Genomic DNA, 18,143 nt, shown 5'->3' on the forward strand with positions numbered 1-18,143 from the left:
ACAGGCAGTGTATAGAGTGCTGAGGAATTTACCCAAATCATACCCATGAATGTGTGTGGGGAAAACTGTGTATTTCTTTTTAGGGAAGAGGTGGAGGAAAACCCAAAGCAGATGGGAGAAATAAATGATAATTCTGATGACATATATTAACCAATAATGAAGGTTACATATGCCATTTAAGTTTCTGTCAAATGTGGTGATTTAGATTCATCTATGAAATTATTACCACAACAAATAAAAGCAATTTACCAATTTGAGATGCTGAAGTACCATGTGTGAGTTAGGTATAAAAACATAAAATTTGCAAGAAGATTCTCTTGATAGCATATAAGAATCAGAATTGATCATGATTCTTTGGCAGGATACCATGCAGCAAATCTCATTTGGTTTTACTTTGTTTCTATTTTCTAGGTTAAGGCAAAATGGAATTTAGCAATTCTTTTTTCTTAACTTCAAATTTCAATTGCTACCAACAGAAAGAGGATTGGATAGGAAGCCTAGAGGGAACCCGAAAAGTAGAAAATAAGGAAGAAAAGGAGCCAAGGGACAACAAATATTTTTAAATAGTTGTTTCCTCTTTCTGCTGGGTGCAAAAAAAGTCTTGGTTCAGCTCATCTGCTCATTTAAAAGCAGCAAGCAAGCTGGTAAAATTCTAGACTAGTATTCTCCCTTCTGGGAAAAGGTTTACTACCCTCCTTTTTGGAGATTTAAGGTATCCTGTCAAGTCTGCTTCAGTATATATAAATGTATACTTTTCAATCTTTCTTCCTAATCACTGCATGCAAGGTATCTATTTTTATGTCCTAGACGAATTGGAGCAAGAAGCATTTTATAAGTACCAGGGCTCATTATTTCGGTCCCACAGCTATTAGACCACCTGAGTTGGTCTATGATACCTGATATGACGATCTCAGGGACATCCAGAATGTTGCCAAATGAAGCAGTTTTACGGTGGCCCCGTTTAGGCTTGGAATAGGCTGCAAAAACATATATATATACAGTATACATGCAAACAACCACAAACAGTAACACGGAAAATGATTAACTACAAAAACAGAATACTTTTCAAATAGTTATGTTAATAATACTTCATGCAGAATGGCATGCAGAACTATCTAACTTTTTATCCATGCTTAGAAAAGGCATGATTTAGGAGAAACAAACTATCAATAAAGATGTTTCACATACTAGTTTTATTAGCAGTAAAAGAAAACAAAAAGGACAGAGACAAAGCTGCAGGGTAATAACAAAGCTAAATTTCAAACATGTTCACAGAAACAAACTACCTAAGTGAAATCACTGATAAGCAACGGGAGGGCTAGGATGAAAGTGGGAAGGGAGAGAGGAGTTAAAAAGAAATAAGCTGCCATATTTGTTTTAATCACACAAACACAGGAATATATGTTCAAATCAGATGTTTCTTGAAGTGTGCTATAAAGTAAAATTTGTGATTAAATGTAATTACTGAATTGAAGTGTGAAATGTTTATGCTTTTGTAAGTAAATATTTACATATACTTCTATTAAACTGAGTATTTACTGTACTTTCCAAAGTTCAAGGTGCATTTCCATTAAATGTGAACAGTATTAAAAGCTGGAGAGTATGAGTTTTTCAAAGTAAGACAATCATAAAAAATCTGAACTATATAAAATTCAGTGATGTTCAACAGCATCTGTTCTATATTTAGAGAAGGTAGGATAATTTAAATATGGTTGTTTTTAACCTAGTGAAATATCACTTCTGTAAGGAATTATAAACCAGTACCTGACTAGAAAACTGACACTAGCAAAGATATAAAAACCGTTATAACACTACTTCTTTTTTTAGAATAGCAATCATTATTTAGCAGTTCTAACTTGAATGATATCCTTCAAGTGAAAAGGTTCCCCAAGTGTGAAGATCTATCACTGTGTGCACTATTCATCTGCCACTACACTGAGATGCCCTCACCCCACAGAAAAACACTTGCGATTCAGAGACCAGGAAGGCTTGTTAGTGGCTGGTGAGCTTCATTCAACTTGATCATTTATAAAGATCTTCTGTGTGGCCAAGACTGCCAGTCCCCTGCCAATCTCTATTCTTCCCTCCTTCTTAGCAACAGAACCCTGACTTTACTCAGGAGAGCAGTGTTCCCAGATAAAAGATCACAGATCCTTTTTTCCCTTGCAGCCAGGAGTAGCCATTTGACCATATTACTATAGCCGAAGGCATCTATATGGAAGTTGTTAAGGGGAACTTCTGGTAAAGATCCTTGAAAGAGCCTGGGCATGGACCCTTTGGCCTTTCCCTAATTTTCCTTTCTTGCTGCCTGGACTGTGGATGTGATGACTGCCGATTATGACAGCTATTCTGGAGCACAAAGTAACCTTGAGGATGGAAGCCACACAATAGGACTGTGGCCCAGAGACAGACGAGCTCAGGTACCTAATGATTCTAGAGTCTACCTTCAAATTTCTTTATGTGTGAAAAAGAAAGCTTATGTGTTCAAGACACTGTTATTCTGAATATTCTGTTATAGCTAGCTGATTCTAATGCTGACACAATCAGTGTTCATTATTAGATGAAGACAAGTATAGTATGATGGTCCTCTGGAAAACTTTCTGAAAAGAGCTCCACAAAAAAGGGAGAATATTCTATTTAGAAAACAAAACAAAACGAATGAATGAGAAAAAAGACCTAAAAAAACAAACAAACCAACCTGGTTAGCTAAATTAAAAAATGTATATGAAAATACATGATACATGAAAATACACATGTATACACATATATGGTTAAAAGACCAGAGGTAAATACACAAAACTGTTAAGTGTTTATTTCTTAGTGGGACAATTATGGAAAACTTTTTGGCTGTTTGTTTCCATTTCCACATTTCCCATAAAAGAAATGTATTTACTTTTATAATTAGCTTCCCTCTACCCCTGGAAGAACTGAAAGAAAACAAATTAAGCCACCATTACTAAGCTGAAACCTGGTTAGAAAGAAGGTTACAAGTTCACTCAGGTAATAAAACATATACAATTGACCCTTGAACAATATGGGTTTCACTTGCGTGGGTCCAATTGCATGTGATTAAAAAAAATATCGTAGGGGCGCCTGGGTGGCTCAGTGGGTTAAAGCCTCTGCCTTCAGCTCAGGTCGTGATTCCAGGGTCCTGGGATCGAGCCCCGCATCGGGCTCTCTGCTCAGCAGGGAGCCTGCTTCCTCCTCTCTCTCTCTCTGCTGTCTCTCTGCCTACTTGTGATCTCTCTCTGTCAAATAAATAAATAAAATCTTTAAAAAAAATAAAAAAAAATCGTATAGTATTATAAATGTATTTTCCTTACAATATTCTTTTTCTTTTTTTAAGATTTTATTTATTTATTTGACAGACAGAGAAAGAATACAAGCAGGGGAAGCAGCAGACGGAGAGGGAGCCATTTGCGGTGCTCGATCCCAGGACCCTGAAATCATAACCTGGGCCAAAGGCAGATGCCCACCCAACCAACTGAGACACCCAGGTGCCTCTATTTTCCTTACAATATTTTTAATAACATGTTCTTTTCTCTAGTTTACTTTAGTGTAAGAATACAGTAGAAAATACATATAATATACAAAATGTGTTAACTATTTGTTACTGGTAAAGCTTCAGGTCAATATTAGTAGTTAAGTTCTGGGAGAGTCGAAAGTTACATGTGAATTTTCTTTCCTTTCCTTTTTTTTTTTTTTTTTTTTTAAATGATTTTATTTATTTGAGTGAGAGCGAGAGCATGAGGGGGTGTGGAGCAAAGGGAGAGGGAAAAGCAGGCTCTTCACTTAGAGTCTCTTCCCTGACACGGGGCTTGACCCCCTGATCCTCAGATCATGACCTGAGCTGAAGTCAGACACTTAACTGAGTCACCCAGGTACCCCTGGATTTTCATTTATTTATTTCTTTATTTAATTTTATTAGGTTTGATTGATTTATTTATGTAGGGAGACAGCATGAGCCGGGGGAGAGGGGTGAGAGAGGAAGAGTGAGAAGCTCAAGTAGACTCTCTGTCAGACACTCAAATGACTGAGTCACCCAGGCAGGCACCCTACATGTGGATTTTCAAATGCATGGCGGGTTGATGTCCCGAACCTGGACAATGTTCAAAGGTCAACTGTAATTGTTTTTGTGCTAACCAATGCTTTTGTAATTAATCCTTTTAAGAATTGAAAAAATGTAATTTAAATGCTAGCTTTTCCAAGATTGAATAAAATTACCACTATCTTTTATATAGCAATTAAAAGAATTAGCTACACCCAACTCAGCTATTTTTGCTACTGGAAGGAAGAGGTGCAGATAGTAAGGCCAAATCATATTTGGATCTAGAGTACATTTTTCTACTAATTTCAAAACAAAGTATTTGCTATTATTTGAAGTCAGCACAAATTCTAGTAGAATCACTAAAAATCCTCTAAAACATTCTGGTTTTGGCAAAATTTCAATTTTCCACTTAAATTTTCAGTTCATGTTCGAGCTGAAAGAATTACATTTGATAAAAATATATTTTATGATCCAAATAATTTTACAAGTCATATCTGCTTTACTTGGAACTGGAGAAAAACACAAATTATCTGCTAGAAGCTTAGAAAGTATCTTGTAAGCCTATTTCCTGCTTTAAAAAATTTTATGACACAAAAAACCCAATACTCCCACTACTGAAACAATTAAAACTACTCTTTCTACTCCTCTTCAGATTTTTATTTCCTTTTTACCTGTGGTTGCAGCAATCCTGGCTTCTATTTCAGACATGTCAGCACTCATCCTCTTGCCCTCGGAGGTTGGGGGCAAGCTTTCCACGCTGCTCCCACGGGAAGCTCCCAAGCTTAAACGTCCCGATTCACTCTGTTAAAATTATAGGTCAATTTGAATTACTGAAGCTCTTTAAATTGAAAAATCCTGGGCAGCCTAGGATGAGAAAGATATCACCTGAGATCCTTAATGGATTCTGTTCTGAAAAAAAAGGGAAGTTTTAAGGGAGAGGAAGCTGCAGGGGTAAGGGACAGCAAGCTCCAGAAGGGGCCTTTAGGAAAGGGTAGTCCCTGGAGTTGGGAGTTAAAGGCTACAATTATTAGTTAACCTAAATGCCGCAGGTAAGATGAATGAAATCACTTAAAATACTTGTAAATCAATAATAGCAAAAATATATCTGGACAATATGAAACGATGGACTTAGGGCAAACTCCTTTAACTGGGTAGTAGAACCAAGAAATAAGCATTTTACTTTACTTTTTTTTTTTTTTTAGCATTTTTACATTTTTAATCATCAACCATTAAAGTTAGGGAACATCACAGGCAGGGAGCTGCACTGTTGGCAAAGGCAGCAAACATCAGAAGGGAAAATAATTTGATCAGTGATAAATGGTTGGAGAATCTCATTTTATGTCTCTATTCTTATCTGTCTGCTTTAGGAACAAGATTCAGCATTAGTATAATGGAAGGTAACAAAAAATTTCAGTTAGTATAAAGTTATGACTACTAGTAAGGTCATCACATAATTTTACTTTTAGTAACAAAACAAACCTGTTGCTTTGCCTGATTTTTCAACAATTTTGATTCTAAGCGTTTAATAGTATCATTTGTGGCAGGAACTTGCTCCATATTAGTGTCACTTTTATTACTGGTATTTGTAGAAGCGATGTCCATGAATGAGCCTAGGAAAGTAGAAATATTTATGACTACAGGTTGGGAATAATACAGAGGCTTCATTCAATAATATGTAACTTAAACTCTTTTCTAAACTAACAAGACATGAACAGAAACAAAATAAGACTTTTCAAGCCAATGAAGAGATCCAAACCCATTTTAAATGAATTTTAAGGATAACACAAAAAGGGAACCAAAATGCTTTGTCTTCTAAAAATCAAGGATGACTATAAGGTTCTTAGCCTCAGCTAGTAAATCAGAGCAGCCATTAATCAAAGTTGGGAAGACAACGGGAGAAGTAAGTTTGAGGGGAATGTCAGGAACGTAATTTTTGGAAAATGGTAAGTCTGAGTTCCCATTAAAGATCTGTATATATTTGGACAGAGAGAAAAACAGCGAGAGAGGGAACACAAGCAGGCAGAGTGGAAGAGGGAGAAGCAGGCTTCCCGCCGAGCAGGGAGCTCAACATGGGGCTGGATCCCAGGACCCCGGGATCATGACCTGAGCCAAAGGCAGATGCTTAACAACTGAGTTCCTATTAGATATCAAGTAAGGAGTTGGATATAGGAGTATGAGGTTCAGGTCAGGGAGGGAAGAAAATATCAGCACATAGATGGTATACAGAGCTGTAATATTGGATGAGACTACTGAGGAAACAAGTATAGAGAGATAAGCAAAAGAATATTAATGACTGAGCCCTAGGCATGCTGACATGAATAGGTTGGGAAGGTAAAATTACCAGCAAAGGAAACTATCAGAGAAAGTGGCCAGAGATAGAAGATGGAAATCCAGGCTAGTATGATATCCAAGAGACCAACTAAAGAAAGTGCTACATATAAGGAGAAAGTAATGAACTGTGTCAAATGTTGCTGAAAGCCAAAAAAGATGAGAACTGGGGGGCGCCTGGGTGGAGCAGTTGGTTAAGCATCCAACTCTTGGTTTTGGTTCATGTCAGGGTCATGAGATGAAGCCACAAGTCAGGCTCTGTGCTCCTCAGGGAGTCTGCTTAACATTCTCTCCCCGTCTCCCTCTGCCTTTCCCCCACGCTTATGGATGCACTTGCTCCCTCCCTCCCTCTGAAATAAATAAATCTTAAAAAAAATGATGAGAACTGAAAATCATTTCAATTTAGTCATGTGGAGACAAATGGTGACCTTGACAAGAGCAATTCTGGAGTAGTGGTATAATAGAAGCCTCAACAGACTGGGCAATAGAGAATGAGGAAGAGAGAAGCTAAGAGGATGCAAATACAGACTATATATGCCCTGGGAATGATTCCAGTAGAAAGGCTGGTGATGCAAGAGACTGAGGGAAGAACTACTACATAGAGCAGATGGGATATAGTGCACAAGTAGACAAGCTTGCCTCTGGTGAGGAGCGTCGAGAGCTCAGCCACAGTAACAAAAAGAACGTAGAGCGGATGGGCACAGATACATAGGTAGGTGGGCAGATGTAGTAGGGGAGCCTCTGGGAGCTATCTTCTGATCATTCCAGTTTTTCAAAGAAATAGGCAAATAGCATCAGCTAAAAGTGAGGAGTGAAGAGGAGGTATTTGAAGTTTGAGGAGAGAGGCTAAAGAGTAAAATTAAGTCAGCTAGGCAAGAGAAGACAGACTAAACTACAGTACAACTGTCCAGCATCACTCTATCACTAAAGCATTTGAAGACAGTAAACACGTGTTGTCTCCAGCCACATTCAGTTGCACAGTTACAGGCAATGGCAAGCTGAGTGTCAGACCGAACCATCTGTGGTTTAGTCAAACAAGCCTAAGACGAGAAATTATAATCACTATCTGGAATTAAGTGAAGGGAGGATAAAAGGAAGGATCTAAGAGAACTGTGGCTCAGTGAAAAGATGGAAGGATCAAAGGCCTGAAGGTCACAGTACTTAAACAGGGACAGAGTTTGGAGGTGGTGGTAGAAACAAAGGAATTTTAGAGAAGTTCACTTTAGAATTCAGAGCAACTTAAAGATTTTCAGTAAAAATAGAATTTGGGAAAAACTATTAAACCAGCTTAAAATAAACGTAATTATTTTTGAGGTGAAGGAAACATCAGCAAACTTATTTTTCAGTAAAAATAAACTTTTAAGTACAGGGTAAATATATGTGTACATAGACACATGTATCTTTTAGTTGTAATTAAATTAATGAGTGCTTAAAATGCCATATATTTTGAAAAGCAGTTTTTCTAAGTTAGAGACTTATTTCTACTGTCTCTTCTGATGATCACAAACTACAGATCCCACTACTACTTTGTATTTAGAAAATTAAGGAACTTTGAACTAAAAATAAGAGTTCTTAAATAAGAGTTTCTATAGACTCTTCTATAAAGACCAAAAAGAAGAGTGTTCATGATAAAAAAATATGCAGTTTTTAAAATTTACAATGATTTCTAATATTATTTGATTTACCCATATCTGTGTAAAAATGATTATTTTTCAAATAAAGAATGACATCCCAGCAATACAATATACTATCTTTTTATATTTAACTATACAAGAATTCTAAGACTTGGAAGCAAGACTTTAATAACTCTTTAATCTGGGTACCTTCCTGAAGAATGATGCACCTGGAAATCCAAATTGCAGTCAATCATATGAAATGAAGAAATTAAAATGCAAATGGAGACATCATCCATTGCCTCTTGATTATAATTTCATGGGAACAGAGACAAAAAAAAATTAAGTTATTACTCTTCCAATCTATCCATTTACCTGTACTGGTGGCAGAGTTGCTCTGTCCTTCATCTGAATACTGACAAGGGTACTGTAATGGCTCATCTGCTCCTGGAAAGTACTATATATGAAAAAGTAAATCAAAATTTAAAATTTCTTTAATACAAAATAAATACTGTAAGAATTAACTCGAAGAATACACATTAATTATTTCCTTGTCCTGGGATGTGAAAGTAGCGGAGATGGTGCTTTATTTTCCCTACAGCATATACTGAATTTATAGAGGTCTAAACTCAGTATATGCCTTAAGTTTGTGAACTTGCAAAGATGATGATAATGTGCTACTCTTTTAAATTTCAACTGTGATCAATGCTGTGTATGTACTTAAGTAGTATCTATTTTACACAGAGCCTAGATACTCCTCAAGAAAACAGCTATATTTTTCTAGAGGAACATATCAAATATAATAGTATTATTCCTCGTACTTAGGTAAAATGTATTTATGTTCTCATAGCACCGATACAAACTTTCAAATTGTTAAAATTATTGTCAGTCTGACAACTGAGTTTGGTATGTCAGAGAATAATTAGAATATTTTGAATATCAAAGACAGATTATGGCTGTTCCTCTATAAAATGGAGATACAATATTGGAAATTTTGCTTGTCAAAAATTAAGATTCAGGGGGCGCCTGGATGGCTCAGTGGGTTAAAGCCTCTGTCTTTGGCTCGGGTCATGATCTCAGGGTCCTGGGATCGAGCCCTGCATGGGGCTCTCTGCTCAGCAGGGAGCCTGCTTCCCCCCACCTCTCTGCCTGCCTCTCTGACTACTTGTGATCTCTGTCTGTCAAATAAATAAATACAATCTTAAAAAAAAAAACCCCTAGAATTCAGGGAAAAAAAGAAAGGTGTTCTTTTGAAATCAGACAAAGCAGATATAAGTACAATTACAATCTGAACAATTTATATATCCCAATGTTTTAAGGTATCTCACTATGAAAACTAAGTTGTTTTCTTATGAGCACATCTTCAGGGCCTAAAATTCTACATATAGCTGGTACCCACCCACATATGATGGTTTAAACTTTAATCAAGTTAGTTCAAGCTTGGTTTGCCTAAATCATTTTCAGTAGAATAAACAAATCTTTGGCCATCTAGGAAGTCTACATTTAAGGAGACTGAAAGGTTCTTCTACTGAGCAAAATTATTCTACTGTTCTAAAATTCAGGCACTTTCATAAGTATGTGAACTTTTAAAGTCAAAGTACCACTTGGGAGATTTTGTTAATGTACCAAAAACTAGAGGCCTAAAATTATTCAAATAATTCCAAGTGTCTGTTTATTATAGACTAAGAAATTTTGATAATCATTTGAAAGGACTCTTCTAAATTAAGAATTTCTATTAAATCCTAGATGTTTAACTTTTTAATGGTACAAGAAAAGCTAAAAATTTGTAATTAAACATCAAAAGGTAAAAATCATGAAATACATGTGTCTGGGAATACAACCATTCTATTGCCTTGCATAAATGACTGCTTGATGAAGATCTATACTCAAGAAAATTTCAAATTTAGTTTGTCAAGTATTAGAGTAAGAAAATACCCAAGTCCTGTATAAAGACATCTAATTTAGCTTCTCAGATTACAGATGAGGAAACCGGCCCCCAAACAAACACATTTGTTCACCAAATTAAGCAGGAGGAAAAAGAAAGTTCAAAAATCTAGTTAAGCTATCCTTCCATTACAAAGAACTAGATTTTTCCCCCAAAATAAGTCTTCTCCTCTGATTATATGAGTAATAAATGCCCATTCTAACTTGGACAATACAGGAAAGTATAAAGCAGAAAACAGCAATATGTCTTTTCACTTTAAAATCCCAAACTCAGTATATATCTAATTCCCCTAAATCCAAAGCCCCTCAAAAGAAGGATTATACCCGCATCAAGTGAGTCATTATTTTCACAATTTCCTCCATTGAAGGGCGCTGAGAAGGATCTTTAGACCAACAACGAGTCATCAGGCTCTCAATGGGCTTAGGTAAATTTTTGATCAGTGGTGGTCGAGTACCTATAATTGAAAATTAGAAGGGGGGAAAGAATGGATTTACCCAAAGAATGGTGTAAGCTTTTTATATGTACTCCCAATACAGTATTTATTTTATAGATCTTATAATTTAAGATTTATTTTGGAATAATAAAAGTACTTTTTTTTGTCTATTAGGTTTACATTATATTTTCATAAAGGGGAAGGTACACCTTTCCCAAAGTTAAATTAAAATTTTTATATGCAGTACAGCAGGAGTGAGACTGAGAAATAATATCTCATTTGTTCTAAACATTGTTCTTTTAACAAGTAATAATGGCTTAATGGGTGCTTTGAGGTAATCTTACTTGAACTAGGTAGGTTTTCAGATTCACTATAAAAATTTCAAATGTGTTTCAAAAATCACCTTCCATAACAGAAAAGTCATCAACTATGGAGTTATACTCACTGATCTCTAAATGACTCTTTTGTCAGTGGCAGACCTTTCTGGCTGCTGTGAATCCATCACTTCACCAACTGAAAACTGTCAACTTTTGTGTAATTACCAAGATTAACAGAAAGGTCCCTAACTGAAAAAGAGCCTCAAATATAATGAAATCTTTGTAATTTTACCAACTAACAAGTTAGTTCTTTTATTCTGTACTTCCCCGACAGTTAATTATTTACTGACAATTAATAGAAAAACAAAACACATTGTCTTAGTCAATGCTCCAGCATTCTCTACAATGACATTAAAGGTGGTAAAATGAAAGACAGTACAGGAAACTAAAAAGAACACTTAGGATTACTCATATGATGGTACTGTTTGACAAGTCTATGAATGACCTAGTTAGGCAGGTATTTTTATGATCTGTGGAATAGTGTACTAAAATACCAATAAAATTTAAATGCCATAATCAGAATGATTATAACCAATTGACAGAAATTAAGTAATAGAGAATGATATAAAAATAAAAAAGGTTAAGCAATTTCCCTCCATGAAGAGTTTATTTTCCCAAATCAAATGTGAAATAACTTGATTAATGAAGAACAGGTATTCTAATATCCTCAGTGGTTAGAAACATCACAACTACATGTCTAAAAAAAGCAGGAGGGATAAAGGACACTGAGTTCATAAGTCAATGTAAGTTAAAAATAGGGACACTGGGAATCAGAAAGATCTGGATGGGAATCCCAGCAATACTTTACTAATCTAATGACCCTGAGTAACTTCCTTTCCCTCTCTAAGTCTTGGTTTCTGTAAAATCGTATAACTGTTAAATGAAGCGATAACATACTCCCCTTATAAGGATGAATGAGAAGATAAAAAGAAAGCGTATGTGAAGCACTTTGTGTTTTGCCTTTATGAATAGCTGAAGTAACAATTCTTCTTATTATTCTTTGCTCCCTCAGGAGAAAAGGCTAAACCTCCTCAATTACCCTAACCTTGAAAAAGATTTTATTTATTTATTTTTAAGTTTTATTTCCTCCACAGAGTCCAATCTGAAGCTTCTTTACCCCCTAGAGAAAGCCAACCTAGGTAGTCGGCTCTGGCTGTCTACTGATGGCCTTTCCTTAATTAGCAGGATCAGCAGACCTCCTCAGCCTTGGGCAAAGGACAGGACCACTCTCAGTACTGCTCTACCTGATTCTGGGGATGAGGAGGAAGGTAGGAGACTGATGACAGCAAAGTATTTTGGTAACAAAGAACTGGACATTTTAATGTTAGCGATAAATGGTCTTCTTTGGGGTAGATACAAAATATACAAATATATATAATATACAAAATATATAAAAGAAAAAAAAAATTAAAAAAAATTTCTTTTTACGAACCGTTATGAACAGCCCACATGATACGGAAAGCTGGGCCACCAATCTCATCAAAGGGTTTCCGACGTGTTATCACTTCCCAAAGGATAATACCCCAGCTGAAGACATCACATTTTTCACTGTAATTGCTACCTAGAGAAAAAGGTGGTATAATTTCAAGACTCTTTTCCACATGACTTACAGGAACAATTGCTTTCATAAATTTTTAAGAATGAGCACTATGTACAAAAACAGGAGGATGCTGCATGTATAGCTGAGAAATTACTCTTTCTTAATTTCTTAAGTAACTTAAGTCTCTGCAACAAAACATTTATTTATGAACCGAATATTAATGATGCACTAAAAAAAACCCACTTTAGAAAGGTGGTCATTTTCTACCTTTTCATGGAGAGCCACAGGATTTGTCTTTTATTTATTCAGACTTTCACTTTCTGTGAGGCAGAATGTAAGACATTTGTACTTCCCTTTCTTTCATTTTTTTTTTTAAGATTTTATTTATTTATTTGATAGACAGAGATCACAAGTAGGCAGAGAGGCAGGCAGAGAGAGAGGAAGGGAAGCAGGCTCCCTGCCGAGCAGAGAGACCGACGCGGGGCTCGATTCCAGGACCCTGGGATCATGACCTGAGCTGAAGGCAGAGGCTTTAACCCACTGAGCCACCCAGGTACCCCTCCTTTCTCTCATTTTAAGAATTTAATTTCATTCTTAAATTTTCCTCCTCCATTCATTACTCTACTATCACAGTAGAAGAAATTTCTAATTAAATGATAAAACTTTCTTTTCAATATCTGGCAAGACAAAAATTCTTAATTTGCAAACTTTAAAGTTGTAAGCAGTAAAAATGATGGATAACAAATTTATCAGAATGATTATAACCAATTGACAGATTATGCTGCAAAATTTATAGGATCACTAAATTGGGCCAATTAGCAAACTAAACAGCAAAAAACTCCCCAAACCCCCAAAATCCATGTAAGAATGACTATAGTACCACACATGCACTAAGAAGTATACTGTAAGCACTAAAATATTAAAATCTAATTTGGGTAATAGGGACTGACATCTTTCAGAAATGAAGAAATCACTACAGCCTTACAGTATGAACTTTTATTACTCGGAATGATTTCTGGCTTCTGGTATAAATAAGTCTTTTTGCTCTTCACATTACAGTAATACTATGTGATTTTAACTCACAGAAAAGCATTTTAAATGAATTGTTTCAGGGGCGCCTATGTGGCTCAGTCGGTTAAGCGTCTGCCTTTAGCTCAGGTCACAATCCCATGGTCCTGGGATCGAGCCCCACATAGGGCTCTCTGCTCCATGGAGAGCCTGATTCTCCCTCTCCCTCTGCTTGCCACTCCCTCTTATCAAGCAAATAAATAAAATCTTTAAAAAAATTGAATAGTTTTTTTTTTTTTAAAGATTTTATTTATTTATTTGACAGATCACAAGCAGGCAGAGAGGCAGGCAGAGAGACAGGAGGAAGCAGGCTCCCTGCTGAGCAGAGAGCCCGATGCGGGGCTCGATCCCAGGACTCCGAGATCATGACCTGAGCCGAAGGCAGCGGCTTAACCCACTGAGCCACCCAGGCACCCCCAAAAAATTGAATAGTTTTAAATCAATGTATTCTGTATATGAACTTAAAAACAGGGGGCGCCTGGGTGGCTCAGTGGGTTAAAGCCTCTGCCTTCGGCTCAGGTCATGATCCCAGCATCCTGGAATCGAGCCCCGCATCGGGCTCTCTGCTCTGCAGAGAGCCTGCTTCCTCCTCTCTCTGCCTGCCTCCCTGCCTGCTTGTGATCTCTCTCTCTTTCAAATAAATAAATAAAATCTTTAAAAAAACAAAACAAAACAGGAAGCACTATTTAATTTTGTACAATTTAACATCTGCTGGTTCATTCACTTTTTAACTGAATTTTATGGCAAAACAGTTCCACTCAAGAGACCAACTGCATGGCAAATTTCTTTCAGGTGGCTAAAAACAAAGAAACAAAAAAACTTTAAATTCATCAAAAATAAAAGAAATAAGCCATAATCAGAATCTGATTACTGAACATATCTGAATTTAATGGACATACTAACACACAAATCACACATCTTCAGTTCAACTTTTCTCATTTAAAAGATAACTTGATGTTTTCATACAGAAAGGTATTATGAAATTTATGGATCATTCTTTTAGAACTTGAGTGAGATACAGAGATGTAAAAGAAATTAAACATCTCATCCTTTACTAGTCTTTCTCGGTATCATATTTCTACCAAATTACTTGCAATCCTTTTAAGGCATGCTCATTTAGACTGTCAGTTTTTAATTGCTAGGAAATCAATACAAAGTACAACTGATTCTTGTTATTCTTGGTGTTTATGTTCTATAAAGCTTCTGCGAAGACTGGACTAGTGAAAGCGGAGTCATTTGCTCATGGGGGCAATCAGGGTTAGGTTCCTGTGAACCTCTTAATGTCACTGATCAGTATATAACCTTGTTTTATATGGGTTTCTGTTTAAGACACCTTATTTAATATATATGTGAGTTCATTAACACTGACCTCATGGAACAGCACTATAACTCATGTCTGAATAAAGATTAGCTAGCATATTTCTCTGTTAAGACATATCACAGCCTTGTTATACTTAGAACCACTAGAAAGCACTTCAATGCTGCCCTTGGAGGCCATCTTAAACAGTGAAATCACCAACAAAAAGCACATAAAAAACGAAAAAAACACGGCACTAAGTAGATCATTAAAATGACACAATATAAGAGCCGAAATAAGAAGGCAGTGTGTTGTCTTGCTACTTAGCTGGGAACGTATGTTGGACGACTCAAAATGTTCCCCTGCTCTATACATGCCTGCAAATAACCATGAAAGCACCATGAATACTGATTTTCAGGTTAAAAATAGGCACGTTTTACAGTTGCAATAGGTGGAATATGAACATGAGGCTTGACTGTACATATACTTGAACTTGCATAGGACACTGCTAGACAACACAAATCTTGCTATGAGATTTAAGATCTAGGGCTGTATTTATTTACTGCCTCTTAGACTTTAGTACAGTTGACCTGTGAATACTTGTATGAATTGCAGAGGTCTACTTAAATGTGATTTTTTTTTTTTTTGAGAAATACAGTACAATACTATAAATGTAGTTCCCTTACTGTTTTCTTAATAACATTTTCTTTTTTCAGTTTATTTTCATGTAAGAATATAGTATATCATACATACATAAATATGTGTTAAAAGGCTGTTTATTTTATCACTAATGCTTATGGTCAATAGTTGTCTATAAGTATTTAAGTTTGGGGGAGTCAAAAGTTACATGTGCATTTCCAACTGCACAGGATGGTGAGCACCAATAACTTCTATGTTGTTCAAGGGTCAACTGTATATCCTTTCTAGCATGTACTATGCAGAAATAAAACCACCGAAACAGGGTAAAGCCATAAACATACTCTGGATGTACATGGAGTAAGAAGGCAGATTATCAGTCACAACATGCTTTTGTCATTTACCTTCAAAAACTTCAGGTGCCATCCAAGCAGCACTCCCCTTGTTATTGGTCATATGAGTCTGGATGTCACAGGCTGTACCAAAGTCACAGATTTTTAATACTGTCCCGCCTGCAACCAGCAGCAAGCTGTTTACAAAACAACAAAAACAAAGGTTGTAAGACCAACACCTGATTATCTAAAATAAAAGAGGAGGCATTTGTGGTAATAGAAATGGTTAAGCAAAATGTCATCAACTTTTGTCAAACACTTCTTGGTCACTCTAATAGCTCAATGGTTCACAAGAATATTAGCAAAAAATAAATTGCCTTAACCTAGTTCTCTTAGGGAAACTGCTAGATCCATATTTTGATGTCTTCATCTCTATCGCCATAATCTTTCCTGACTATACATCTCTCTGGGCCAAAATAAAATATGGATTTAAAAAAGTTCTAGTAGGTCAACATTATGTGCTCTAAAATGGAAGTAAATGGATATCAATACTTTTATAAGTCACTTGTCCCCTAAATTCAATCTACCTATTGCAGTGTTTTTCAAGCCAATGGGCTGTAGGTAGAAGTGATGTAGTTCCCTTTTAAGCCTGGCCATAAAAATCTCCCACATATATATATTTCTTTTCCTTTCCTCATATGCCATGGAGTGCAGAGGATTTTTGAGCTACAAGGAGCCTGGGATCCTGAGCCACCATATGAGAAACTTGCTATTTCATTTTGGACTTCACATGAGTGGGAAAAACAAATAAACTTGTATTTTGTAAAGCTATGAGATTTCAGAGCTTACCTACTGTTAACAGTGCAACTCTAACCGATATACAAAATTGGTATAGAAGTGGATGCTGCTATAAAAAAAAATCTAATATATTTGATATTAACTTAGCAACAGGCAGCAAGAAAGCTAAAACTGGAGGCTGGAAAGAAACAGATCCATGTAATGACATGGCAAAACATTTTGTAAAAATTGTCTCCTATGATAATCTGTGGCCTTGAAGGACTGGAAAAGCTGACTGTTTCTAAACTCCAAATAGCAGGAAATAAGACTGATAAAAGCCCTCAAGACTCAGTACCGCAGCAAAGAACAAATTAAGAGAAAGTACTTCCCACCTGAACGTAATAGTTTAATTAAAATGTTCCACTAAGAAAAGGCAATGTGGCCAGAAATCAAATAAACCAGGTTCAATATTTTGCCTAAGAAAGAATTCTGGTAATAGTCACAGGCACATGAAATTGACTGGAACCAGGGCGATCATAAGCCTACTCTTGAGGAAATTAATATTGTCAAATGAACCACAAATTTCTAAATAAGACTTTTGATTATTTTGAGTCTTACAACAATCCTCAGGAGCCCAGATTTACATAACCAGTGTGCAGCTGGGAAATCTGTACAGCTTTGGAGGAGAGTATACCCAATACCCACATCTGGCATGGTATAAAGAATGCACAAGGGGGAACCCACGAAAGGGTGAAGCTTGGAATCATGAGCAATGGATAAGGGAGTTCCTTTTCAAGGGCCAAAGGCCTGATCAAGACCCCTCTTACAAATCCAGGGCAGAGGGACCAGATAATGCCAAGACTTCACCCCTAGAGACTAGGAACTACTGTATGCCTCCATGCTTCCCTTTCCCCAGTGGAAAGTTTTACTGATTGTCCCATCTTTCAGCTATTATGTATTGGGTGAATGGGGAGAGAGAGAGGTGACAGATAACTTGTCCTTTCAATTCATTCGTTTCCAAACTATGGAAGGCCACAGGTGGAGGACTGCATGTCATCCTAAGCTGTTCATCCGGATGGTGAACTGGATGGTGACTGTTAGAGCCTTTGGGATGTTTAACTGGAAAAGAGCCGTGAGTGGTTCTAACCGGTGGTTAGAGCAGTAAATATTCTGGGTGACTGGGACTGGCCATCTGCTCATAAAAGCCATCCCCTTCTTCCTCTGGGGCCTATAAGACATTTCCCAACTTCTACTGTAGGTAATTATACCTAAGACTGAGTTGTGGCCACTGATACGTAGGTAGTGGGAGGGTCACTTCCAGGCCTTGTTCAAAAAACCTCTCATATGTGATCTCCATTCTCTTTATCTGCTGGCTGAATGCTTACGTTCCCAAAGTCCTGGAGGACGGCGGAAGTACAAAATGAAGGGAGCTTAACTGGGTCCTTGAATGACAATATGGAAGATCATCTGCCAAACAGGAACCCCTCTTTTGGATTTCACATGCATGAGCAATAAATTTCTATTGTGATAAACCCAGTATTAGCTACAGCAGCTGGTTTTAACTAATATTCCTAGCTATTAGGATTCCTTTAAAGAAACTGATACTCAGAGTTTTAGGTTTTTTATATCCCAATGTAACTTATTATTCCTATAAAAACTGAAATCAATATAAAGCATTTTAAAAGTGCAAAAAGAACTATGAAAGTAAAAGAGTTTTATTACCTTACTCAAAAGTTAAACATTTAAATG

At 36.5% G+C, this 18,143-nt stretch overlaps 1 protein-coding gene across 4 annotated transcripts in view; it reads right to left on the bottom strand.

The window, feature by feature from the left end:
* Positions 1 to 18,143, bottom strand: part of MAP3K7 (mitogen-activated protein kinase kinase kinase 7) — a 74,271-nt gene that overhangs the window by 29,917 nt on the left and 26,211 nt on the right. For 3 of the 4 annotated variants that reach the window (XR_004382740.1, XR_004382739.1, XM_032858140.1), the window contains exons 6-12: positions 15,690 to 15,814; positions 12,177 to 12,305; positions 10,258 to 10,388; positions 8,365 to 8,446; positions 5,528 to 5,658; positions 4,720 to 4,849; positions 897 to 977 (exon numbers count right to left, since the gene is read on the bottom strand). Coding sequence is in view for 2 of the 4 variants with exons in the window: in XM_032858140.1 (XP_032714031.1) it covers positions 897 to 977; positions 4,720 to 4,849; positions 5,528 to 5,658; positions 8,365 to 8,446; positions 10,258 to 10,388; positions 12,177 to 12,305; positions 15,690 to 15,814 (809 nt within the window). In the remaining 2 variants the exon portion in view is untranslated. The remainder of the gene's footprint in view (positions 1 to 896; positions 978 to 4,719; positions 4,850 to 5,527; positions 5,659 to 8,364; positions 8,447 to 10,257; positions 10,389 to 12,176; positions 12,306 to 15,689; positions 15,815 to 18,143) is intronic. The other variant, XM_032858142.1, reaches the window with a different exon arrangement.

This window comes from Lontra canadensis, unplaced genomic scaffold (genome assembly GCF_010015895.1).
Source record: "Lontra canadensis isolate GAN:19392208 unplaced genomic scaffold, GSC_riverotter_1.0 scaffold14, whole genome shotgun sequence".
In the NCBI taxonomy this organism is placed as follows: domain Eukaryota; kingdom Metazoa; phylum Chordata; class Mammalia; order Carnivora; family Mustelidae; genus Lontra; species Lontra canadensis.